This window comes from Apostichopus japonicus, chromosome 14 (assembly GCF_037975245.1).
Source record: "Apostichopus japonicus isolate 1M-3 chromosome 14, ASM3797524v1, whole genome shotgun sequence".
Taxonomy (NCBI): Eukaryota; Metazoa; Echinodermata; class Holothuroidea; order Aspidochirotida; family Stichopodidae; genus Apostichopus; species Apostichopus japonicus.
In genome coordinates, this window is record NC_092574.1 from 18246010 (window position 1) to 18273617 (window position 27608).

The window sequence follows — 27608 nt, forward strand, 5'->3', positions numbered from 1 at the left end:
ATTAAAAGCCCCATCGGCTTACACACTATATAACAAAAATTAATGTGGTCTCTGTAAGTCTAGGTAGAAGTTCTCACTAGCCAAACGCTACCCATCACTTAATAGCTGACAAGTTGGCCTTTCATGGCACCATCAATTTTCCATATCATGATCATGTAGATTTTTTTGCTATCCGAGCCTGAAGTTTTTGTCACTTGTAAACAAACTTTTTTACCCAGTAGTAAACAATTTCCGTTCGCTACCCTTGGGAGGCCTGAGGGGGGGTCTAAATTTGTGTCCACTGACCCAAGTTTTGCAGCTCATGTACTTCCAGTCATGCTCTTTAACATGCAAGCCACAAACACCAGATCCTGACTGATAACATATCAACACAGATGTTCTTCTCCTATTGTATTTTGGCACTTTTCCTGAGATATAGGAGGACATTCGGGCGGATCGATATAGACTGTAACAGGAGTATGTCACCATATGGATTGACATCACACAGTTATTCCACAGTCTCCTGACACGTTTGGTATGTTTCTAGCAAAAACATGAAAAGGCGTTATCTGCAGTGTTCGACTTATGGCCAAAAAATTGCATAGCAACAAATTTCGACAATTGCTATACAATATTTTTGTTGCATAGCAGTTCCCCAATATTGAATAGCAGTTTTGAAATTACCACAAAACGGACCAAATGTTGGCGATCAATGTATTAACTAGAAAATGTTTGTTTATTATTATTATTTATACTAGTGTTGCTACGATAATCGTTTTCAATATCGGTATCGGCCGATATTTGCAATATCGGCAGCATATCGGTATCGGTAAAATTTTGCCTAATTGCCGATAACAGCAAACCGATATTGAACTTTTCTTTTTAACAGCAGAGCTACCTCTACTTATTTATACTTGCAATGATTTGTTAATCTGCCCAAGACGATCCATTTCTTTAGCGTCAGTTAAACTCAGATTCATTTTCGATTAATATCCATGGAAACCTGACTCTCCGTAACATCTAAAAACACGTCTACGGCGCGCGAATATAACCAATGACCTTCGTGAACCTACACACAGCATTAGTGCAGCATATATACACTGTACTAACCAATCATTTCCTCAAAGGCCTCCGTGAAAACCTTGAACATGATGCATTCAGTAACTGCACGGTTCAGCAGTGTTGGAAAACCTTGTTCAATTTTCCGCGAACACACTGCCGATTTCCCGCCGGTGTTCGCCTGCCTAGCACGCGTAACGTGCGAGCATAAAGGCGTGGTGTCCAGGGGCCCGTCTTAGGGCTATGGTGGGGTCATGGGGTAGAACCCCTCGTGGGGATCCTGGGGGCGAAAGCCCCCGAAAATTGTCATTTTTTGCGATGTCTGGCGATGAAAAAATTCGCAGTTGAGGATGCAAAATACTGACAACTTTTTTTATTTAAATCGTCACGAAACTGATGAAAATTTTAAAATGACAAGTTAAAGTAGCTATATTATGTTATAAAATGAAAAGAGATTTAATCTGTCTTTCAATCTTTAAAAAGTGCAGCTTACAAAACTTCCGATATTATGAAACAAACAACGTTCAGCAAAGCCCCGTTTCTAGACTGCCTAACAATGAATAGCGTGCACTATGCGTACATTTTTACAACTGCAGTGTTTAACCCTATACCCAACTACTGTACCACGGTACATGTGCTGTGAATTTGCCCAGGTACCTTCCCAACAACTGTGAACTCATCCCCTGTGTAACACCTGTTTGTTAACATTTTTTTGGCACGTTGCCAGGGAACCTTTTAGTTACGTGAGATCCGTAACCGCCGAGGTGGTTAGGCTATTTGCTTTACACTTAACTATGGTAGGATATTATTTTTTCAGGGTTTTTTTTCGCTATACGGTCAAGTGAATAAGTTGTACATTGAGTATAAACTCAATAAATTATAACTTCTACATTGTGATCGACAGTTCTGAGTGTTTGCTCCCAAATCTGACTAGGAATTTGTATCGCACAAATCGGCACAATGTGCGATGCTGATTTGGAAACGTCTCGCAAGTTTGTCGTTTTGGATCGCATTTTGCGATGCGATACCGGAAAAATCGAACACTGGTTATCTGTAGAAATTATAATACCTAAATTGTCACAAAATCGTGTCACGTATTAGTTGTTTCTTCAATGTACGACCATGAGAGTTTTAATATTGCATTTTCCCGCCTTTTTTCTTCGCATGTTATCTTTTCGCACTAGCAGACGACAAGTACAAACTCATGATATAGAAGGTGTAATCTAAGTATCGTCTTCAGGGGCGTATCCAGGGGGGGGGGGGCGCAACAGGCGCGCGCCCCCCCTATTGGCCGTCACCAAAAAAAAAAAAGTTTAGCAAAAAAAAAAAAAAAAAAAAAAAATTGATGACGACCTTTATGTGAGATGTCGGTGATCGCTTAACCCCCCCCCCCCCTCCCGTATGCTTTATTTTTTGTTTGCCAAAAAAATGGTTCTGGCGAAGTTCGGCGGCATAATAGTTTTAGAAACATAGATGGTAATTGTGTTTGTATTATCACTATAAACACTAAATGACATGCCAGCCATACTAAATTGTGCATTTTGTGTCCATATTTACTGGAAATGTTGCTTATTATTAAGGTCGAAAAATGGATCACATATGGCCATGGGCGGCGATCCTGGGTGGAGGGGGGATATATCCCCCCATGAAAATGGGTGGATGGGATGTAATGCACCATATCCCCCCCCCCCCCACCAAATGCCAGGGATAAGAATATTTTCATGCCTACATTTATGCATCTTCGTTAATGTACGGCTCTTTTTTAGCTTCATTTCTCGCCTACCATAAACGCAGTGCGATCTTTTCAAATAAAGCGTCTTTATAAAGCAAAAATAGTTGACTGTAGGCTTCATTGGCCCTATAACAACAAAATGTATTATTGCGCCCACGTTATTGATATAGTACATATATGCACCCTCATAGTATTCATATAGGCCCTATAGTAGGCCTACACACGTACATGTTCCCTCGAACAGCTGAGAATCTCATGTAACCAGGGTAATGCTTAATACACGTTTCACCTGGATGCCCTAGCAATCGGTACCCAGGAATGTAACTATGTGTAATTGTGTATTGCATGTGTATAGGCCTATAATAGCCTGCATGAGGCCATTTTCTTCATCGAATAATATAACAGAGCTCTCGAACATTCTAACGTTGCGCCTGAAACAAGATTGACAGGGGCAATTTTCCCAAAATAACACCCGAAATTAAAAAAAAAAGTATTTTGGATCCTGATTATGAGATATTTCGGACATGACATCCCTATTTTAAAGTTGGGTATATGCCGCTTGGAAACCTCGGGAAGTGCCGTTTCCGGCCATCTAGAGGGTTTGTTAATCCCAAAATTTTCTTGTACGCTTCGCGCCAACTCATGGTGGCGCTACGCTTAGATAGTCAACATATCCCCCCCCCCCCCCACTCGGAAGTACGGATCGCCGCCCATGCATATGACACCATTTTGCATTTCAGCCCTTCTTTGAAAGCAAAAATTGTACACCCCTCCCCTTAGACCCATCCCCCAGGACGGCGATCATTCATGCCTGGCGCCCCCCCCCCCCTATTGGAAAATCCTGGATACGCCCCTGGTCTTGTACCTCTTACACTTCTTTTTCGATGCAGTTGCTATTGCATCGTTTTCCGGTGGAAACTACTCTTTGTAGATCTTATGAACACCTCTAATATTTTCCAATGTTAGTGTCTTTATTTCATCCCCCCCCCCCCCCGTGAAGTATACCTTTCCCATTCACTATTTTATTTTCCCATTTCCTCTCATTTCTTTGTTGTTCGCTTCTCAGTAATACCCCCAGTGTGTGCTCGACTAATTCCTGCTAAGGGGAGCATTCTGTCCTTTGTGCTATTCAGTGGCGGAGGGTCCATACAGTCAGGGGGCGGATGCCCCCCCCCCCCGATGGACTCAAATGGACTGCTGGCGCCCTTTTCAGCTTTTTACCACTTTTTACTTATTCGCAATTATTGAATTTTGTATTGCGCTCTCATCTACCTATTGACATTTGTCACATTTTGTTGGCGATGACACCTATTTATTCTTTGTTTATCTGCAAATTGGCAAGGCCAGTCAATTCCAGCGATCTAGGGAGTATCTTTACTCAAAATATTTCTGTACGCTTCGCGCCAACCTGTGGTGGCGCTCGGCTTAGATAGTGTCGAAAGCGCCCCTACACACCATTCTCGCCCCCCTTGACCAATACCCCTAGCTCCACCACTGGTGCTATTTGGTAGGCTACCACAAGCCCCATTCAGCCTCGTGTGGTAAGGTGCAGAAGTTGAACCCATCTTCCCTTGATCTAATAATGTATCTTGCGGTTGCGTTACCAGCACAGCCCAGTTTTTAAACTATGTGCTATACATCGACATAAGAGAAGGTACGAAGTTTACATAATTATAGCCAATAAGAGAACGCTTGTTTACTAAATCAATCATTATTTGATCAGAAGGGTAATGTTGACCACCCTAGGAAGAATCTCATGATTATGTTACAAGTGGCAAAAATGTAACGCAAGTATCCATATAGAATGATTCGTTATAATCATTAGGATTGGAGAATACATGGGTTAGGCTATTTAATCTTTTGAGGTAAGCGAGATGGTGGCGGTATTTAACTAAGAAATAAAATATCTTTTTTTTATTATGAAAACCTTTATCGTCAATGTTCAGTGTTCGAAGCTAATCGACAGGCAGGAATATCACGTTTCGGAAAACACTTAACTGGCATTGAACCAGATTTTATGTCGGAAGGTGACTTCACAGGCATTATAACTGTCATTGAAGACAGTTTACATGTTCGTTAACCAACCAGAGAACAATCAATTTTGAATAACAATTCACGGAACACTGAATCAAATCAACATTGATTAAGACTACCGAAATGTTTGATCGTCCCGCCTTATAACGTCAATGGGAGCAATTAATGATGGTATGTCAGTTAATTTACGGTGTCGTGTCATGCATGATTAAATACATATCTGCATTATGAAAACGCGCCATAGTTCATAATCATGTCACAGAAGAGTAAATTGAAAAAGGTGTCCCACTACAATGTTAAATTTCTTTCCATTCCTTAAATTTAGGAAAAAAGGAAAATGAACACTCCTTCAGTCGTACATTATGACATCAGTGACACTATAAAACATGTGTTGATATGCGATTAACCATCTGGAAAACTGAGTATTGGTAAGATTGCAATATGCCTTGATCTATTCCATGTATCTCAAGTTATTAACCTTTACAAAAATATCTATAGTATGTTCCTAAGGCCAAAGATGAAACTAAACAACAGTTGTGATATATATAAATTAAATATGAGGCTAAAAGTCTTGCTATGTCGTATTGAGTTTGTGTTTTGCTTCCAAGGTGTTGACTAAGACGTCGACTTCTAGGTACTAAAAGAGGTTGTCTAGTCACTTCTACTTGATGAGGTTTCGACGTTTAAAGGGCACATTGCTGCTCAAGGCTAAACATGGAGCTATAAACAGACTCCATGGTTTGAAGGTACTTTTTTTTACGGTCTATAGCGTTCCAAAACTTAATACTACATGAGCCTTCAAGCACATTTTAATAAAATTCGTTAAAAAAAAAAACTTGAACAGATTTATGGGGATTGGAAGTATATTATCTAAATGTTGCAGACACGATCGGAGCAGTAACTAGGCAACTTTAAACACAACCAATGTATACCGAACAATTCTCCAGACATGAATATATTTCAACATACCCGACTACACATATATACAGCTGCCACAAATGTAAATATATATATATATATATATATATATATATATATATATATATATAAATATATATATATATATATATTTACATTAAAATATTGAATATTGAATTCAATATTACAAAGGCAAAACAACTGGAAATCAGCTGGATTGACATGATGACATGATCGTACATAGCTGGTGCTGTTGCCAGATGCAAAATACTCAAAATACCTTCCAAATATGAAAAATGAATATCCTCGCGATGCAAAATGCTATGAGGATGTGGTTTTGACTTAACGTGCAGAAAACTTCCATCATTTATTTTGTATTACTTAACGGGATATCCCTTCAAGTTTCGCTAATTTTGGCGGGAATTTTTTTTTATACAATTGTAGTGTGAGATTGATCACTAAAATATCATCATGATGTGTAGAATTCTATAGCGTGCGGGATAGTATATGAAACAGCACAGCTGTTGGTAAAATCATCCCCACAGTTGATTTAACGAAGAAGAGTGCCGATGATTTTAGTTTATGATCGATTTATGACAAGTAGTCAACCGATGAGGAGGAAACAGAAATAGTATATACAATGCTGACAATGTTGTAATTAATTGGTCAGATATATAACAAGTTTGTCATGTTTTAGAGATACTCTGATATACACAAACCGTGCATGAGCAAGTAGGAATTTATTCATTTATTTATTTAACATTAAAGGGTAAACTCGGTTAGCGTAAAGCTAAATCTCCCCCGAAAATCTCCCCTGAAAATACAAAAGCAAAAAGTTGAAAAGTAGAAAGTAGAATAAAAATAAAATAATCATAATAAGAATACAAACGTGAACAATAAAATGGCAATGAAAAAAGAAAAATACATTCAAAATTGACAACGGCATAAAATGTAACATGGAACAATCAATTAAAATGACATTTAGAGTTAGGGGGACCTTATAGCAGTATTCATCATATCTCTCTGTTGCATGGTGGGGTATAGCTGTAACTGATTATTTAACGTGACAATATAATGTGCAGCGTGTAATGACAGGTTGTCATACGCCGTGCGGAGGCGGTAATGGGTTCAATCTGACAGGACAGGCGGCACTCACTTCGGAATGCATGTGACTTTGATTTGAGAAGCCAAACCACAAGAGTATACACGCAAAGCTCTCCAGGCAAAATGGATCCACTGATCATTCTGTACCACAAATCAAAGTATTTGTATGTTTTGTTTCTTCAACAACAGGACACTTTTTAGTAACACTTTTATTTCACTTTCCCCAAAAAAGGGCACTTTGTATATTACAACATGACATACTTTTACGATAAGGGGAAGTAGTAAGTTCTTCTTTTTTGGTACCAAACAGAGCCTGTGCCTCCTGTGCCCGTCCGGTCGCGCAGTATAGTTAACGTATGTATCGATGGTAATTTCTACCGCCCCGGAAAACAACATCTGAAGCCAGAGTGAATGATAGTCTGCGCAAGAAGAACTTTGGCATATATCCCATGTTAATTGACGTGGGTGTGTTTATTACTGCCAAGGGGATCGCTAACTAATAATAACAAATGGGGGGCGGGGGTGAATTACAGAGAAAGATAAATCAGCTGAGGGTGAACATGAATGATGGACAAAATATAGGAAACAAAGCGCGACGGGGGAATAAGTTGAATTAAAAAAATCTAAGAATAAGAAACCAAAACTTGGATAAAGGCTAGAATTTTAATAATAATACTATTAATAATAATAATAATGACATATTATAGATTAATTGACGTGGAAGGCTATTATCGACGGCGGCATATGACGTAAGAGTTGAATGACACGCGGATTGAAAACAAGATCACGAAACTCATAAAGCTACCAAAGCAGATAAATTGAATAAAAAGGTTTGAAGAAGCCGTTGGAAGGTTTCAGAAACTACTGAAAACTTTATAGTTTTTCACGACTCAGAACAGCCGATTCACACAGAGATTACAGTAACTACTGTAAATCTTAAAGTTTTGTACCACAGTAAATACTGGATCGTGCTGACAAATCTGATAAATCGGTAGCAGTATTAAGTTTACAGTAAGAACTCAGGATATTCGTAATTCCAACAATCCCGAACATCTGGATTTGTTGGAATTACACATATCCTCAGTTCTTACTGTAATCCTACTAGCACATGCTACCGAATTATAGCACGATGCAGTTTTTACTGTGGTACAAAACTGTAAGATTACAGTAGTTACTGTATCGGGTGCTCAGAATGGATAGTTGATCAGTTACTCCAGGGCGGTTCGTTTTTGTCAGGGCTTGCGCAGACATGGTCGCCGTCTCTGAAGGAACCATCGGAGTACAGACGTGAAACATTACGCATGCACGAACAGCAATGCCGACATTAAAGCTACCAGTGTTGGGGCTATTGTAGCGAGCGTACCGAACATGATGTTTGGTGTGAATCAGGGGTAACCTTAATCTCCCCAATAGCGTTCAGATTACGTGTTGTGGTTTCGAACGCCGGAAATATACAATCATTTTTTTATGTTTCATGTACCTGATAATATTATATGAAAATAAATTGAAATCTTCCTACGTCACTAACTCCAATGTCTAAAGGGATATCTCTTATGATATTATTTTTTTCGTAGATTTAAAAGAAAAAAATTAATTCCATTGTTTTAATTATGTTTCTTCTTTCATGGAACACTTGCCTTATGGTCGATACTACGTCAGTTTTTATCAGCAAAAACATCGGCTCAAATGATTTCAAAGCAGACTGTCAGCTTTCATGAATTATCGATCATCACATAAATGACTACAATTTTACAGGCTATCTAGAAGAAGTTTGTCACATCTGCAGTTGGTCATTATATGCCCGTCTAAATCGTCATCCAATTCTGTCTGCATTTGGTGTCAACTTAATTTCTGGATAATTAGTTTCATGTTTCACCTCAATGAATAATTGAAAGAATCTCGCAATTAAGATTCGACAAGTTCGGTGCATGTTTCACATGATCAGTTTTTAAGTATTAATCCTGCTTGTAAAGAAAGCAACGTGAATCAGCTTTTTGAGTGGCATTTGATAAAGAAAATGTAAATCGCTACTTAATGCCAATAAACAACATTGTGGTAGCATTTGATAAACTAAACTTGCAAATGCCATTCGCTATTAAAAGCCAATAACCAATTTTATACGTAGGATTACCATAATAAGTAAAAAAAAACTTTCCAGTTTGCAATTTTGACTTTGTTTAAAATTAATTATTTTAGGATCGACGTTAATGATTGTTCTGTCAATCAGAAAAAAAAAATACTGCTGATCGTCGTGAAGTTGAAATTTTAATTTCCGAATAATATGTCTACAAATTAAGTTGGTGAACATGATGTATAGTTTATTAATGTGCTTGAAACAGGGAGAAAAACAACGATTGAGTTTTAGTCAAGAATTTCGTTCTACTTTCTTTCTGTATAGGCCTATTCACTGCGACAGCGACTAAAGACAAACAGGCTATACAAGTCATCAAAGAAGCAATATTAGCTTTCCATGTAAATGTTTGAACTATGTTAAACTACTATCACATGTTGACTTTGGCATAGATCAAATAAAAACCTATCGACTTCTATAGTGATAGCGGGTAAATCAAAGCTTTGAGAGAAATGAAATGAGTACCACCTTTAAATCTGTCATAAAATATGCTGTCATAACCAAACACAAAAAAAAATCTCACAAACCTATAACTTATCAGCCGATTCACACAGAGATTACAGTAACTACTGTAAATCTTAAAGTTTTGTACCACAGTAAAAACTTGATCGTGCTATTAGGTTTACAGTAAGAACTGAGGATATGCGTAATTCCGACAAATCCCAAACAACTGGATTTGTTGGAATTACACAAATCCTCTATTCTTACTGTAATCCTAATAGCACATGCAACCGATTTATCAGATTTGTCAGCACGATCCAGTTATCACTGTAGTAAAAAACTATACTGTAGTAAAAGACTATACAGATTTACAGTAGTAACTGTGTTCTCTATGTGTATCGGGTGAACTTATGCATGTTGGCAGATAAAATTCCCATTGGTGTAGTGTATTTCAGAAGATATCCAAGTCAGTCCTTGGCGAATCGAGGAGTTGTAAGATTGAATTTGCTACATGTTCCAATAGCATCGTAGATTGTTGCTCTCTTGTAATCGAGCCACTGGGTACGCTCCTTTAATTCTTTCTGAAGCATTTCTTCGGATGGCAAAGGTTTCAGCTGTAGATATCAGAAAAGATCCAAAACGAAAACAAGTTTTTTTAGAATTGACATGCGGCAATTTTCTCATATATTTTACATGTTATTTATTTATTATTTGTAAGTTTTGAGATGGCATTCCACCATCCCTTTAATGCTGTTCCCCCATCTGGAGAGAGAAATATACCAGTCCCACTGATTTTTTTTCAAAGTGTTCAATATTTTCTGTAAACAGCGTAAAACTATTATTTCTGTCGAAGAGGTGCATGGGGTGGGATGCTCAGATATCTTCCCGGTCTGGAATGTTTATATTATATGTGAAGGTTCCTCCAACTATACCTCTACCTTTCCTCTCCAAGAGTAAAATCATGACATTTTTCTTTGGGGGGGGGGGGGGATCTAGTCCGTGATGAATCAGTAGCAAGAAAGTGATTGAAAATAACCAAGCAAATATCCGACTGAGGGTATTATGAAAAGAAAGTTTATTGCTCGTGTGTATGTAAGACACGGATGGCGTTCCATGGCAGAAGGAAAGTGAACCTTATTCGTGCCCGCCTATAGATAATCATATTACACACATTTTCAAGAGAGACATTTTTAAGTTTTGACCATCGGGAATATATCTAGTAATAGGAGAAGAATTCCATCTATTTTTAAAGCCGCCAAATGACTTTGGATGCCCGTATGTGACAACTGCGTATATGTAAACAAAAAATTGGAATGGGGTCCTTGCAAAATGTCGCGGTTCGAATCAAGTGTTTGTTGAAGCTATTATACGGTACCTTCCGACGTGGTTGTCAGAGCTAATCTAATTTACATTGAAAAGGCAAGAATACCGACACTATGACCTCATTTGAACCCCATAGAATCCTTTCGGGACCTCACTGGGACCTCATTGAGACCTCACTGAGACCTCACCAGACGAACATAGAGGAAACACCGAGTCGTTGCTACTCGCTCGGTGCCTACTTATCAGACAAATAACACTTTGTTAAGAGTTTTGTTTTGGTGTGTTAAGAGTTTTGTTTTGGTGTGTTAAGAGTGTTTGTCAAGATCACGTCGAAAGAGAGTTGATATCGATGACGTTGATGTCATTCATCCACAGAACAATTTTTGTGATGATAATGGAAAAGAAAGCTATATCATAGATTGAAGTTTTAACATACGCCGACATTGAGAGGGTGTATTGTTAGCACACATGCCCAAACATTAATGCATACAACCATTGCATCCCATGGAAATAGTACAGTGGTTATGTCACTTTCAACAAAATAACTTTACATAATAATAATAATAATCATAATAAAACAAATTAAAAAGCGCCACAACTGTAAAAATATTTTTCAACTAAAGGACAACAGTTCTGTAAATTCAAAAGGATCAGTAGAGCCAGCAATATCCATCTTAAATTTAAATATACATCCATAAGAACAGTTCCTAACCCCCGCCTACCCCCCCCCCCTCCACCAACATTTCTGGGTGACGGGCGTGTGGAGTCTGGAAAAGAGTAGCCATTAAAGGGTTTTAAAATTGCCCTAATGGCATGGTCATTTTTTAAGCCATATTTCAAGTTATTGTACAAGTATCGAGATCGAAGTCAATGGTACGATCGATGATGGTTTCTAACAGAACAAGAGTTGATAATGTCAAGTTTAAATAAGGGTTAATTTTGGCTGGCAGGCTTAAATCCATGTCTTACAATTATAGTAAGATTCATCGTGGCGTTTAAGCAGTGTCCTCTGGAATTAGTCATGACACAATAGGACCAATGGACTGAAACCCATATGAGGGATTCTTCAAATGAACTGAAGAATTCGAAACCGTTTCTAAACCCTTCCTGGTAGTTAAAACAGTCTTGACTGGCATGTGTGTTATTTTTAATCCAAGAACATAGATTTAGGCCGAGTAAAGTTAACCACACCCTAGAAGAAAGCCTAAGCTTATTACTGTGTACGATCCTATCTTTAATCTCCCTTATAGGACATAGCTGGATTATTTGTATAAGAGCAGCCAGTGTCTAGTAATAGGAACTATACAATCTCTAAAAGATTAGAATATAAAAGATAAACATATATAAAAGTTCACACGATATCAAAATAGAACGTTTACATGGATGTTAGTTAAAATCCGAAGTAAAAAAAAACCAACACTTCAAAAGTAGAAAAAACAGGAGTAAACTGAGAGGACAACTTTCTCTGGTACAACTTTAACGCAACCAAACTCATTTAGAACTGGATTACTAAAATGTCAATACAAACGTACAAAATTGAAGACATTTACACGGCAAATGTATACAACTATACATGTTTTGAATTTCTTTGAGGTTGGCGGGGCGAGTCGGGAGGGGGGGGGGGGTGGACCCTCCAAAACTCTGCTCATATACCAACCTCCTCCAAAGTGAAACAGTTTTACCACTTTATCAACTTTTTACTCAACAACATTGGACGAAACCGTTGCGATAAATATATGTATAAGAATTTATATGATTTGATTTTCTTCAAAGTATGTTGCATATATATGGTGGAGTGGGGGGGGTGGGGGCGGGGCACCAAAATTCTTTGAGCATACGCCAAAGTGTGTTCATCTACCCCGTCCTATTCACATTAGTTAACAAAAACAGATATAGATCAATGGATGGGGAAAACGTGTTCACCCCTAAAACCGTCCACTAACCCCCTACCCCGCCCCAAAAGTTCAAGCAATTAGCCCCATATCATTACGTAACTGTACTTACGTTCGTTTGAAGGTATTGAAGGTGTTCTTCGTTCATATAATGAGCGAACACTCGCCGAGAAATCATGACACACTCGGCGCCGTTGGATATTAGTGTGACGTTACACATGTCGTCATTCGCATGAGGGAATACGATTGGTAGTAATCCCTGTCAGGGATTAATAAACAGAGAAATCTTTACATTTATAACCAATCAACATCATGTGCGATTAGTATAATCAACAAAGATTATATTTTTATTAATAGATACACAATTCTATTCAATTAGCGTTTTGAATTTGATTGGGTGTTTTTTTGTTTGTTTATCAAACATGTAATATTCTAAAAATAAAGATTGTAATTAACTAACCTAAGACATTCTTCTATGGATTTCTATTATTTTTCTATTGTACTTGAGGGGTAATTAATGAATTTGATTCATTCCTGAACATTTAATCGGCTGGACACTTTTCATAGTAGTATGAAAAACAAGACTTTTGCTTTACCACTTGAGATATAATTTGGCTAAACGAACTATGGATTTACATTGTTATGGGATTTTAATATGGATTAACATTGTAATATTTATCAACATCAAATCAAAAAGTTGCTTGAAAGTGGGAGTTAGGGCTTAGCCTAATATTTGCTAATTTTGTAATAACCTAATGGTAGATATATTTGTGTGAATGCGTTCACAGATTTTTTTTTACGCAGTACTTGTGTCTCTCATTAAAAAGAACGAGTTGAGTTGAAATAGCGATTTCTCTGTCAACTCGAACCCCTGTGGATGTCAGTTGTCCACGAACCCCCAACTTTTCGAGACACGATCTGAGTCATTATAATACTATAATAGGCATAAAAGTGCTTCGCAAAAAGATCAAGTTCATAGTGTAATATTGTAATGAAATCAAACAAGAGATGAACAAATATATCATAATTCAGTTATTTATCACATACACGGTACTGTACTACTATGGCAACATATGCGTATGGAACGCGAAATTGGTTTGTCAATAGATACGACTTTTGTACATTACTAAATTATATGATATATCAGATTTTAGTTCAACAAAAAGTACTCTAGTTTTGACTTTCAGAAACGTCTCATGAACCCCCTGGGATGGACTCACGCACCCCCTGGGGGTCCATGTACCCCAGTTAGGGAACCCATGTTATAAGAGGAGCCTTACTTTTGGTGTAACCTTGTAGTCTCTCTTAGTTTTGTTTTGTAAACATTACAAACTGTCGTAAGTTTGGTAAAATTACAAACACTGAAGCAAAACACCGGTTTTATGTGACATTGTAGTCTTACCGAATTACCGACAAATTAGATTTTCATCGTTACACAAAAAAGATTTAAAAAAAGAGGCTGTCATCTTGTTTGGTTTTGAAAACTTACAAATGTGTCTCCGGTGTTGAGTTGCTGTAAATGTACGAAGACGTGGTGATTGTCCGAGGAACACATTTCTTCGTGAAGGGTCGATTGTCGATGAATGGATTTGGGTTTGATGGACAGAACTGACTGTAACAAAAATGTACGACAAGAAATATAATATATTCACTCGCAAGGTTTATATAAACAAAAAAGAATTTAAGCAATTATGCATGACTCGACAAAACTGGATAACCAATATAAAAGTTGAAATGAGAGATGACAATCTCAAACTTTTTCTTTTTCTTGACAACTTTACGAATTCAGTGATTCAATCGAAATCAACGCTAATACAGAGGATTCAGAGGAATGGGCTACAACTGTCGTGAGGTGCAATGTAGCAAGTGAGGGGCAGAAACATACTACTGCACCCAGGTGACAGGGCCCCATGTGTCCATTACCCCCAACCCTGTTCCCAACGTCTGTGCGTAGTTCATCATAATTATGCAATATGTGTTTAATACAACTGTATAAGCATATATTTGAGAATTATCAACATCGTATATTCAGTTTGGACCAGCCAGTTATAGCACAATTTCCTAATGCAAATACCTCTCTAAACTGTCCGCCCATGTCATGCTTCAAAGCACTATTATTGGCAGTACAAACAGTTCCTAGCCTTTATCTGATAGAAACGTGATATTCATACTGCTCATACTGACAATACGAGTGCTCTGAAGCGGGACATGGCAGTACAGTATAGAAAATAACTGTCACAACTGTGTGATTGGACTTGCGATTACCGTCACACCTATTTTAAGTCATTAAGTAAAACAGCAAAGATATGTCAGTCTCCATGCAAGCTATACTACCGACATGTAGAGAAGATTAAGCAATATTCACTGACTATCGAGTGTGTGTAGGAATAGGTCTATGTAGGTCATTCTGTGTTACTCCTTCAGGAGGGAATTGAATGAGTGAAAATAGAAATCTTTAATATTGCCTGAACACGTATACAGACACACAGTAAGACACACAAGAGACAGATTATTCACAATAGATGGACGCTAAGCAAAACCAGGAGACTGTGACGTATTAAAGGAGCGTTGACGTCAACCGGGGGATACCCCAGACCTGGCATCTATACTTACTCAAGGAAATCTGGCAGAAATCCAGGGAAAAACTCAGAGCCTCACCCGATAAATGTGCTGCTAGCTATCCCGAAGGGTTTAACTCGCAAGCAAGCACTCTAGCCATGAGGCTTTCTAAAAAATATTAAACTAGTTATATCGCCTATGACGTAATGTCTATTTTTAGGTACAATATTTTGTTCGCCTGCAGTTCTACTTTTCTACTGTATTCATTGTTTGAATGCTCTCCTTTATGTCTTTACTTAACCTGTTTTCTCTGCTTTCGTTTGATCTTTGCCGCTGATGATATTTAAATATTTGAATTACAACAAGTACCGGTATATTACATTTAACTCAAAATTATTAAGCAATATGGAGTAATACTTACTGGATCATTCCACCAATCGAGTCGTCCACCTGGTTGGAAGTTGGTGGCTGATGACGTCATACTTTGGCACGCTTCTGGTAGTCTCTTCTTGTGATCTTTGAACATTATAGCAGATAAAAGGTGACATTTTGAGATATAACTTTTCAGTATGTTTCATTCAAGAAATACAAATGTTGAATTTGCTGCACCTGAAAATGCCATTGTTATTACTTGTGATTATCATTATTTGTGTATGATTCTTATTGCTACTGCACGTACTTTGTATTTTAAGTACATATGGCTGTTTTGGCATGTTATTGTTTATGATTGTTATTGCATTGAATAGAGGGACATACATATAGACGGTTAAATTTAATGAATACATAATGAGTCGCTATATGAAGAATGACAAGGGAAAGAGAAAAAGGGAAACTTTACCTTTCTTATGTTCATACCGGCAAACTTTCTTTAAGCCTTTTGCTATGCCTGATGGAACCGACAATCTTCTCACCACACGGCATGATCCCTGGATAATGATAATGACAATCCAATAATCAGCATTAGGGATTAATAAATCAAATGACTAAACAACAAAGGATATATATATATATATATATATATATATATATAATGAAAATCGTAATGAGTTGGAAAATGAAGAACAGTGAAAAAACTTTTCTATATATATATATATATATATATATATATATATATATATATATATATATATATATATATATAGATATATATATATAGATATATATATATAGATATATATATATATAGATATATATATATATATATATATATAGATATATATATATATATATATATATATATATATAGATATATATATATATATATATATATCGAGAATCGGCTTTAGGAATCACAAATGATTTCGATTTCGATTATATTATATTATAGAATATAGCATACATTTAGAATATATCAATGCATAAAGGTAATGTACCGATTTGATTATGTAGACCCATTCTGATGACGTAGCTTCTTTGCAGACTACATTCCCTCGACGAAAGTAGACCTGTAAACACCGTTTTGGGTCATCGTATCGCAAGAGATGAACCGGCCACTGGGATAGCCATTTTACAGAACGAAGGAATTGTAGAAGCTCTGGTTCGGTACCTTCGGTAGTCTGTAGGAATATCTTCACAAAGTCCTGGTTAAAAAAAATTAGAAGCTATGATCATTAACAATGTAATCTTTGTTAGAACAGATAGTTTATCTTTAATTATTATGTTACAACAACTTATTTGATAAACTTTTTATTCAATTAAATAATATAACTAACAAACTGAACAGGACACATTGCAGCGTATAGTTATGGTCAGCGCGATTCCATCATTTAAATCCTATCATCTCCATCTGTCAGGTGAAAGTGACTATAAAGTGAAGCAAAGAACTATAACTATAACTATAAAATGAGGAAAATAATTATAGGCTAAGAACTATAAAGTGAGGCAAAGCATTATAGGCAAAGAACTATAAAGTGAGACAAAGAACTATAGAATGAAGCAAAGAACTATAAAGCGAAGCACAGAACTATAACTATAAAATGAGGGGGGAAATGATAGGCTAAGAACTATAAAGTTAGGCAAAGCATTAGACGCAAAGAACTAACTATAGAGTGAAGCAAAGAACTATAAAGTGAGGCAAATAACTGTATAGTGACGCAAAGAAATATAAAGCAAAGCTAAGAACTATAAAGAGAAGCAAAGAACTATAAAGAGAAGCAAAACAAAACCTATTATTTGGTAACACAAATAAATTCAGTGTGTTGTGAAGACTCGTTGCTCAATTTATTCAACCATATAAATTTAAGGCAGCAACATTATGAATACCATGTAAATAGATATGACAAAACCATCTAAAAAGAGCTTAACAGCTTGTTCTTAAGTAGTTGAACATTATCGGCCATTTTAGCATATCTAACATAAGTTTTATGTATAGTCATATAACTCATCTAACATATGTCTATCGCATCCTGTGTAGTCATCTAACTCATCTACATCAGTGTATATTTTGTGTATAGTTTTGTGTATAGTCATCTCTTTCACCTAAAATTGTTGCATAGGTTTGTGTATAGTTATCTAACTCACCTAACATTTGTGTATAGTTTGACGTATAGTCATATCACTCATCTAACATTGTGTTTTATAATGTTGTGTATATAGTAGTATTGTAACTCATCTAACATTTATGTATAGTGTTGTGTACAGTCATCTAACTCTTTTGACACCCAAATAGGCATAGTGCTGATTGAGCCCCCCCCGCCCCCCCCCCCACCCCCTCCCCCGTCTCGTCAGATGTACTGCACATAATGTCAGAGTGATTCCATTGAAACATTTACTTTAGGGATTCCTCTTGTTTACTTTGGTATTCGTCTGTTTGTAATGAATATACTATGAAAGATATCACCAAATACTACAACATAGAATTAATAGAATTATCCCTACCAGCAGTAAGTGACGTACATGTGTACACGTATATGTAACCACAATCAATGAAATAGTCATAAAGGTAATTATGATTGTGTGTATGGTAACGAAGTATAACTGAGAAAAGTATTGGTCATTGTTTATAATATTGCAGAAAATGAGGGTTCCTGGAAACAGTTGTTCAGTGACGTATATTACAACTAAGACAAACGCACAGACTATAGACAGATTTCTATCAATTGTAAATGTTTGAAGCTACAAATACAAAATTAGGAGAAACTGGTCGCCTCGTCACTTGGACATTATACCTTTATATTTGCACTTGGAATATAAAGGATTACATAGATTCATTACTTTTACATACATCCTTTTCTATCATCAGCACCTCAACCTGCTTTTCAACAATAACCGTTGAGTCCCTGACGCCATCTTTCATTAGAGCATCTTCCTACAAGAACAAAATATGATCGAATTTCGTCTGGTTATTTTATCATTGGTCTGGGTAAGATGTAGATACCAGCTTACCCAGTTGTAGCCAGTTGCTTCGAGAGAGCCAGGTTTGGGGACAGGAGAACAAGTTTATCATCTGGACCCTTTAGGAAGTGCATTATGAAAAATGAGAGTACATCGTCCTATTTTCAATATTTCCTAGGGTCCCTAATTGACCACGGACCCCGAATCATCAAAGCATCTGACCTTCTCAACCTACCCCCACCCCCCCCCACCGGGCCGTTACCCCCTCCAAATACGCTCGCCCATCGACTTACTTATATTGCTAACAGACATCCTCACCACAACCTACGAATACATCAACCTTGCTTTAGCGGTAGTCCTTATACAAAAGGCATACATACAATATCATCTAGATTATGACATATATATATATATATATATATAGTCTGGTGATAATTGGCAAATCGATATATGAAGTTGGTCCACTTCTTGCATTCTCGAATGACCCCCCCCCCCCCCACCACACCACTACTTACAAACGCTGGTGGATTATGAGCATACGTGCATGGGGTCCAGGGGCCTGTCGTATGGCCACTGGTGGAGATGAAAGGACGGATCCCCCCCCCCCCCCCCGGAAGATTTTGCGGTTTTCATCATTTCCAGATTTTATATCAACTTCAAGTCAGTAAAATATTGATATTGGACATAGACGAGCAAGTACATTATATATAGACAGAAGTCAAAAAAAAGTTGTGTATCTTAATCCCTGTCAAGTTTTGTTTCTTTTTGACAGGGCGAATTTCATTAAGGAGGGGCACCAGGAAGGGAATCGACTATTTTGGGGGGGGGGGGGATATGTGGCCATCGCTCTCCGCCGACTCCACTTGGAGACGCCTCTCACGGCAGAGTACAACACTAGCTTGCATGAATTGAAATATCAACATAACAGTTATATATCAGCATGTTCATCTCACTTTCACTTGCATTCGATCATTGACGTATACAACTAAATAGGTGCACATGAAGGCTACATTACCCCAAAGCTGCTCCCCTTCGTCAAAATGGCCTTCGGTATAATACTTATTTTCTTGGTTGTAGGGTCCTCTTTCATCTCCGTAACCATGGCAGAACCGTTCAGAATTAAATAATAACGCTCAGCATGGTAGCCTTGACGGGCGAGGACTCGTTTGGCTTCAAAACTGGAATCAGCAACGGTAAGAAGAATATTTTTCATAAAATGGGATGAGCACTTTAGGACAAAAAATATGAACATTATTTGTATAGTTTACAATGTGCTTCTTAACAATATACGAAGCAGCTTGTTGTTGTAAGCGCTGCACTTTTCTTCACGATTCTCACTATTGCCGCTAAATATGCTAGAAAATTCAATTATTGGTCACTCATATTCAAAGTTACTCTGACTTCTCTGCTGATAGACAAATGTTTAAGGGATATCACTAAGATGTCATGATGCATACAGTGGCTGGAACGTTCGTTTTAATACATTAATTCCCATGTGTGTACGTATAACCTACCGCATGCATCTACACGATGGAAGACTGTGAGATAAGCCTATAGCTATTCTATCTTACATGCGTGCGTTTGTTTTTTATTCTGTTCGAGTACTTGAACAAAAGAATTCCAGGTCCTCGGTTGTGATTTCTAAAGAATCACCACGTCCTCGGAAGAATTCTATTGTATGGGGTATTGTTAAGGTTAGGGTACGTGGATTGAACAATGGAAAATACAATGGGGTCCTCGGTCTTAATGTAATACAAACATGTGTGTGTATGTGTAAAACAATCGTTAAAGGTAATTTGCATGACAAGTTGTCAGAAACGATAAACTCTTATAATCTATTGCAACACACTTATTTTCCCTTTCAATTGTCACAAAATGATGCTATTGTTTCTGCAACACTTATAAACATGACGGGTTTAATGATCCCCTTTCCATTTTTTAATTTATTTTAATTCACGTACGCTAATTATCTCTTGAATCATTAGCAGACGACAGTTACTGTAATATGGTATTGAGGGCGTAATCAACTTTTATCTTTTTACCGTTGTTCCAAAGGTAATTCACTTTTTTAATCTATGCTGTTTATATATCATCTCTTTCCGGTTCAAACAGACCTACGTCATATTTTCCTACGTACCTAATGGCTTGCCTTCATCATGTGATATGGGAAGTTAGAAGTATTAATAATTGTTGCCAATAAAATGGATGTACATGCATAGTAAATCAATCATTAATTTTCTAATTAATAATGAAGGCGTGTAATTGTGCACCTTCGATTCATGATAATTACCGTTGCAAAATTAATGTTAGGACTAATTAAAGAATGATTGGCTAAATGCAAATGATTGAGATTATGATTAATTTGTTTGTTTGCTCTTTCTTTTCTTTTTCAAATGGGGCGGCGAATAATTAAAAACATATCTATAAATATTAGACCAATATGGAGCTCGTTTTTTTTTAATCCATTCAATCTCAGTTCAACCCAGTTCAAACTGCACGGGAATGCTTAAAAGGAAAAGTTTCTTATTGACCGATGAGAGAAGGAACACACATTCTATAAGCATCCTGGTAAACTTTGCTTTCAAATTCCTTATGTATCGTTTTCGATTTGAAGAAGTTGACATATTTTGTACTGAAAGTGAACTTGCAGCAAACAGGTGTGACGTCATAGATGTAATTGGAACAATGTTATCTTTTTTTTTTTTCATCATGAAAATTTCGATCAAATTTTCTTCTACAAATTGGAATGGATTAACATATAATATAACCATTGGCATATTGATAGCTTCACATCGCCCAAAGCAAAAGTTGAAACCTTTTCCAATCCAAGCTCACAACAAATACAGTGAGAAATAGAGAGATAAAAACAGTGACAGCTGTGACTATGCAACTGCAATGTCACGCCAGTTTGCTTTAAGTTGATTAAAGCTAAAGGTTGTTACAAATTTCAACTATCAACATCTCGTAAACTTAATTTAAAAATTTCATGGCCAATTTTACCGGGAGGTTTAGAAAGGGTTCTTCCTTCATCAATCTTTTTCTCTAGAAAGTCTTTCCTATCAATATATACTGGGCATGATCTTGTTCTTGAGGAACTGTGGCACACGGCTTGCTACTGCAGGGTCGTTATATTGCTTTAGTACTAAAGGATGTAGTTGTATACATTATCATATCACTCGTTAGGAAAAATGAGCATATCTATACATCAGTTAAATATAATTTCTCCCTATATTTACATTTTTTTTTCTTATAATTTGCCTTTAAAGGGGTTCGGAAGGAACGCAATATACTGGCACCAATTGAAAACGAATCTAAAAGCTGATATTTCTTCACATAAACGTTGCCAACATAACTATTTACTTGTCATTTTTTCATCATTCGTTTCTGAATAGCAGCAAGGGGCAAAGTTACACAAAAAATATAGGAAATCTTGAATTCTAACATTGAAGTTGACAGTTTTGCATATTCTCATTATGGTCTGAAGAAACTTACGAACGCCTCCAAATGAGATTATATACCTATGTCTTTGATTATATTGCATACCGAGATTCAAAACGATTGTCGATATCAAAGATACCTCGTTAAACTTACACATTATAGCAGAATTGTCGTGTAATTTGCTTACCATTCGTACCATCCAACTTTAACTAGAGACTGTTGCATCGTCAGAGGGAATTCGGAAAACACATCAACAACGTTTCGTAAATTCACCAAGGCCTGTAAAATACATCAAATAAAAACTGAAAAATCAGAAACTTTATATTTCTTCTTTATTCTATGAGAAAAAAAGAGGTATAGTGTTGTAATATATTTAGAGTCTTTTTGTTAATGGTAATCAAAATTAAACAATGTAATTAAAGCAACTATACAGTAGTTTCATGAATTAAGTTATAATTCACTTTACAGAGTGAGTGCATGGACATCTTAAATTGATCATTTGCAAATACAGATACGCGTATATGGAGTTGTGTGTAATCACGAAACTGCAATTAAGGTGTCAAGACTTTACAGTGTAATGTTGGAAAATACATTAATGTACTTCAACTGCAAATGAATTCGACCAATACTTTATAGACGAGAGAGGTAGTAACACAGCGTATGTGAGTCATTCCCCGTGCCACTCCTAAAACCTCCCCTCACCCCCCCCCCGACCATCCGTTGTCTCCACACGTAACCACTCATCTCACCCTAGTCCAATACGGCATAACTTTTTCATGCACTATGATACGCGGCAACATAGTATTGATTTGGTATTCCATTGTTGACAGTTAACAAGTTCTTATCTCTTTCTGTTTTCGTAATTCAGTGTATTGGGAGGGGGAGATTTGAGGGGGGAGGTGGAGGGGGAGGTGAGTCCTTACCTTATGTAAGCAGCTCTCGCTTCTCTGTTCAAAAGGAAGACGCAGGATTCTTCTGACGTCATTTGAGATTTGTTGCTAAGAGAAAACAAGAAAACAAAATGTTAAGATATCAGAAAAGACAGCAGACAGTCGACGCGTGAAAGGTTTTTTATTGTTACTCTAACAGTACTAAAAATAATAGAGTTGTTTGTCTCTCTCATCAGACATGGATTTGTAAACCTCTCTTGCTCTCATCAAATACATAGCCAGGCTCAACATGGATAGGAGCTAGCTGATTGTTTCTTAAGCGATAACGATGTCTGAAATATGAAATGTGGCAGTGTATTCGCTTTGACTGGATGAGCTTATCGCATCATATGGTAAACTGTGATGTCATACATGAAATACAACTTTGTGATTGGATGTTATTTTATGTAGGTATATTGTACGTATAGTACGTACCTATGACCAAGTGACTTCAAAAAAGCTAAATAATGATTCCAATTGTGATGGAGTAATAATTGCATAAAAACAATGACAATTTGATATGTTGTCCATGTGTGATATCTCAAATACTTCTAATTTAATTCTAAAATAATTCCTAAATCTCAAATAGTAATAAATAATAGGGATTTATCTAATCGAGATGTATCAATGCTTTCCATTCTTATAGTTGCTCTCTGTTACGTATTATTAAAACGATATTTATTTCGTTATCTCTTTAAGCATACATAGGAACGAGCTACGTAACTATTTCATTAATGACTACTCTTCATCATTAACGATTCCTTGAATAAATGGCAAAATGCTCTTGTGACGTCACATCAACTTCCTTTAGATTAGCTCTTTGCGTTTCATGTTTTCAATGTTAAGATGTTTCGTATTCGATATTTATCTCTCCCATTGACACATTGAACAAACTAACATGCCTTCCTAGATTTTTCTCCAAATAAATTAGGGGGAAATGAGCAAGTAATAAATGAAGCCATTTGTTTCTTATGAGACTACACAGACACAGCACACGTTTCATTCCATTTTTTAGCATTATCACGTACGGAAATAGGAAAAAAAAATAAACATTGCGTTGGCAAGGTACAGTATGAAAGTACATGTTTTATGATTTTAATATCCAATAAAATCAATACAAAACACTTTCCAAAGCAATTCAGAAAGCTGACTTGAACAATTTAGTAAACTTGTTATTTTGAACTGTGAAATCACTTTGCGCATGCCCAGGTGGAATCATGCGCCGTCTTATTGTTACTGTGTTGAGAACAATACTGGTGTAGATGAAAGTCCCATCCAAATGAAAAAAAAACAATACTCATCTCAATTGTTTACCTCTTGGTTAGCTTTGAACACTCCTGGATCGAAAATGATCTTCGTGTCGGTGGCTAACGCTGATTTAGCCAACAATACTGCAGCCTGTATCGAATCAGGTTGTGACGTCAGATCCTCACCAATGGAAGGGATGACGGCGCACTTCGTCCTTGCGCTATCTTTTGCGCGCATAACTGCTCGTATCATAATCTGGATGATACGGACAGCATGACGAAACTTTTCGAGCAGCTAAACATATCAAGAAGGGAAATCGAAAATAGAAAGCGATCAAAACATTATTTGTATACCATTGTTTGAAAAAGTTCGCTTTAATATGAAATCCTTTTAAAATAATTAGCTTGTTTCTTTCAACAAAAATTTAGCAAATATCTAAGTCAGCCACTTAAGTATTACATAACCATATAGCTAAAGAAAAGGTAGTGTATGTTACAGCATGTAAATGTTAAAATTGATGGTCTAACGTTTTGATATATATATATATATATATATATATATATATATATTTATATATATATATATATATACCAGCAAACAGACAGAGAGACATAGCCTACAAATACATAGGTTTCAAATAACACATATGTTTGACGACTCGATAGGTCGATAACACCTTCACATGATTTGGATTAGAACTTGGTGTGACAATTATATACCTTATTATCTAAATGTAGGGAAAAAATGAGCATCGAGTCATGCATGCATGTTTCCTAAACCTGATCAGTTTGAAAAGAGTAAAGAGATTTCTGACCAGCTCGGGATTCGAACCAAATGACCTCGGGATCAAGTCTTTGTGTTCCATCATGCAACTGAGCTATTAAAATATATAAAACTGATGTGAGAAGCCATATAGTTCCTTGTGAACCGTGTTACCGGAGATAATATAACATTCGAAAAGACAGGAAGTCAGATTAGCTTGAGTTCATGAACTTTATAAATAAAATAGAATAGAATATATTTACTTGAGGCTTTGGCGGCGTCAAACTCTTGACCAGTCTGGTAAGACTGGAATTATTCGGAGGAAAACTAATCCGCTTAGATAGGTTAGTCACATAATCTGAGCCTCGTCGCCATGGAGATTGTGGACTGTCTTTCGACAATGTTGAATATCTGTGCATAAGTCGCCGTTTTTCCTGAAGTGGAATGTATGGTAGTGAGTCATTTCGAAGTACACGCATTGGTCGATAATTCTCCAGCTGATTTGTAAACATTTGGTGATATCGACTTAGCGGTTTTTCATAACCGGTATGTTCGGTATGACGATTAAATTGATGTTGTTCTTTCGCGAAACTGTTACTTAATCTGACCCTTTGTATGAGGTTCTTATCATCATCTTGTGTCGTGTTCTTACGTTGAATCAACTTCATCAAGTGATCCGTTCTACGTGATCCACGAAAAGATCCTCTCAGTGTTGATGACGATTGACTTATGTGTGACGTAGATGTATCCATGGTAGCAGTCCTCTGAATTGGGAATGGACTATTTGCGTTAAGTATTGATGAGGATTTGTGGGTAATGAACGCCATTTTATGAAACTTCCGTAGTATAATATTCCGTAGTATAATATTCCGTATAACTTTCGTAGTATAATATTCCAAGGTTTGCGACACGAATTTGCAAACTTTGAATGCTGGATGAGTAGGTCAATTTTGGCCTCTTTTCGCCCCTTTCTTGTCCCGACCAAAAACTTACTGAAATATGTAAGATTGTCCTTCAGTATGACGTCACACCAATGTTTTACTTTAAGACGTAAGATTGCTGTTAGTACATGAAGTCAAATCACTGTTTGATCGATGACGTCAAATTCCTGTTGAGAGTATAATACGTCACTGGAGTATAAAGTGACTTACATGCTGTTTTAGTATACGAAATACCACTGTAATGAATCACACGCGTCTAACATATTGATCGAACGTAATTGAATACAGTGGACATAGCAGTGCGAGAATAGTGATGTGAATAAGTTATATCATGAACAGATCGACTCAATAAGACTTATGCCTCTATGGTATTCATATACCGTACGTTACTGGAGAACATTACACAGTTTAAGTAATTCAAAATCTCTCTGTACGTTTTGAATGTCCAACATACTGTGACGTGTCTTACAACACAATTCAGGCGTTTTTAAATTTAACTGACAACTTTTAAATAATTCCATATTTTCCTGGTAGAAAAACAAAAGAATATAAATTATCAACACGGTAATCCGTTGTATAGAACAATACAACATATCCAAAACGCTCATGGAAGATATTATATATACTCAAGTTCCAATCTATATATGCAAACGTCTTCTCTCTAAACAGTTTTACTATCAGGGTCACCGGTACCTTCACCATACAACTCTACCTTGGCTTGGTTGAGACCAACTGTAGACAGTTAAACAACTAGAAATCGAAGGTGCAGCATCTCATTGATGTTAAAAATCTCCATGGCAACTAGTAGGGATCACGGCCACGTCTATACTGGTCCATAATATAATTCAACCGTTCAAAGACAACTTTTCTTTTCATTTTATTCTATTGAATTGAAAGGGAGATGTAACCAGCTACCTTTCTTAAGATAATCCGATTGTGGTCTATGCCTTTAAGAGGGTTCTATTTATCTATTAGTAATCAACAAACGTGGTGGACCCTGCACACATCTGTACATGCATGTAGCTACCGTATTGGTAGATGTAAGTTTAAAGGTGAAGTGAAGCTCTGGATGGCTTAAAAAGGTCATCAAGTATATTGACCACAAATTTTAGCATGCTTGAATTTGCTAGAAATTTCCAAAAATAACTTTTCTAGAGTCTATCATCATCCAAGTTATTCCTTTTCATTTTTTTACTTGAGAAAACAGACAATTTTAGACATCAGTATCGAAAAACAGCTTTTATAAAGCGGTTGTAAAATTCGTCTCGAAATTAAAACAATGATTTCCATTATCTGACTTGCTAGGATATTTGGGAGCGATATACTGCTATGACCTATAACCTTTAAAGTCAAGACTGAGGCTATTACAGGTTCTTTCTTATATATTATTCACTATGCCACAAATACTAGAGTTTATAGACTGACTCGAATTCGAGCTACAATCAGGAGTACTACAAGTCTGACACAACGTTTCTTTGGCGATGAACTGCGCAAATAAGGCAGACTAACTCAATTGTGTTACCACCAATCGATACCTATTTATTTAACTTTATTGTGCAACCTCTCCCCCACCCCCACCACCACCCACAACAATGAAAGTCGTATTTCAGTTGGTGAACTCATGCATAGAATACTAATGCTAAACGTAGAACTTCATTGTCATTGGTTTCTGTTATAGTTCAAAGAGACAAATACGCCACCACTTCCCAGGTAATTTTCCCCTGTCTTTGTGTGGATGATGTGGTGTGATTTTTTACATCGATGGCACTTTTATTCATGAAAGTG

The 27608-nt window shown here is 36.7% G+C and overlaps 1 protein-coding gene across 1 annotated transcript; it reads right to left on the reverse strand.

Annotated features, from left to right (window-relative positions):
- Window positions 1-5880: 5880 nt before the first annotated feature.
- Window positions 5881-26566, reverse strand: LOC139980121 (cyclic nucleotide-binding domain-containing protein 2-like). Its single transcript, XM_071991510.1, has 12 exons — window positions 25146-26566; window positions 24187-24414; window positions 22867-22941; window positions 22131-22222; window positions 19521-19683; window positions 18396-18479; window positions 16546-16752; window positions 16011-16098; window positions 15594-15688; window positions 14103-14225; window positions 12726-12872; window positions 5881-10012 (listed from the first exon to the last, which is right to left on the reverse strand). The coding sequence occupies exons 1-12, from the start codon at window positions 25707-25709 to the stop codon at window positions 9866-9868; spliced, it is 2013 nt and encodes a 670-aa protein (XP_071847611.1). The 5' UTR covers window positions 25710-26566; the 3' UTR covers window positions 5881-9865.
- Window positions 26567-27608: the final 1042 nt, after the last annotated feature.

Coding starts and splice junctions, on each gene's coding strand:
- LOC139980121 (XM_071991510.1), bottom strand. CDS start 25,709: ATGGCGTTCATTACCCACAAATCCTCATCAATACTTAACGCAAATAGT. Junction 16,099..16,545: donor GGGTCTACATAATCAAATCG/GTACATTACCTT, acceptor ATCATTATCCAG/GGATCATGCCGTGTGGTGAG. Junction 10,013..12,725: donor TTCAATACCTTCAAACGAAC/GTAAGTACAGTT, acceptor TGATATCTACAG/CTGAAACCTTTGCCATCCGA.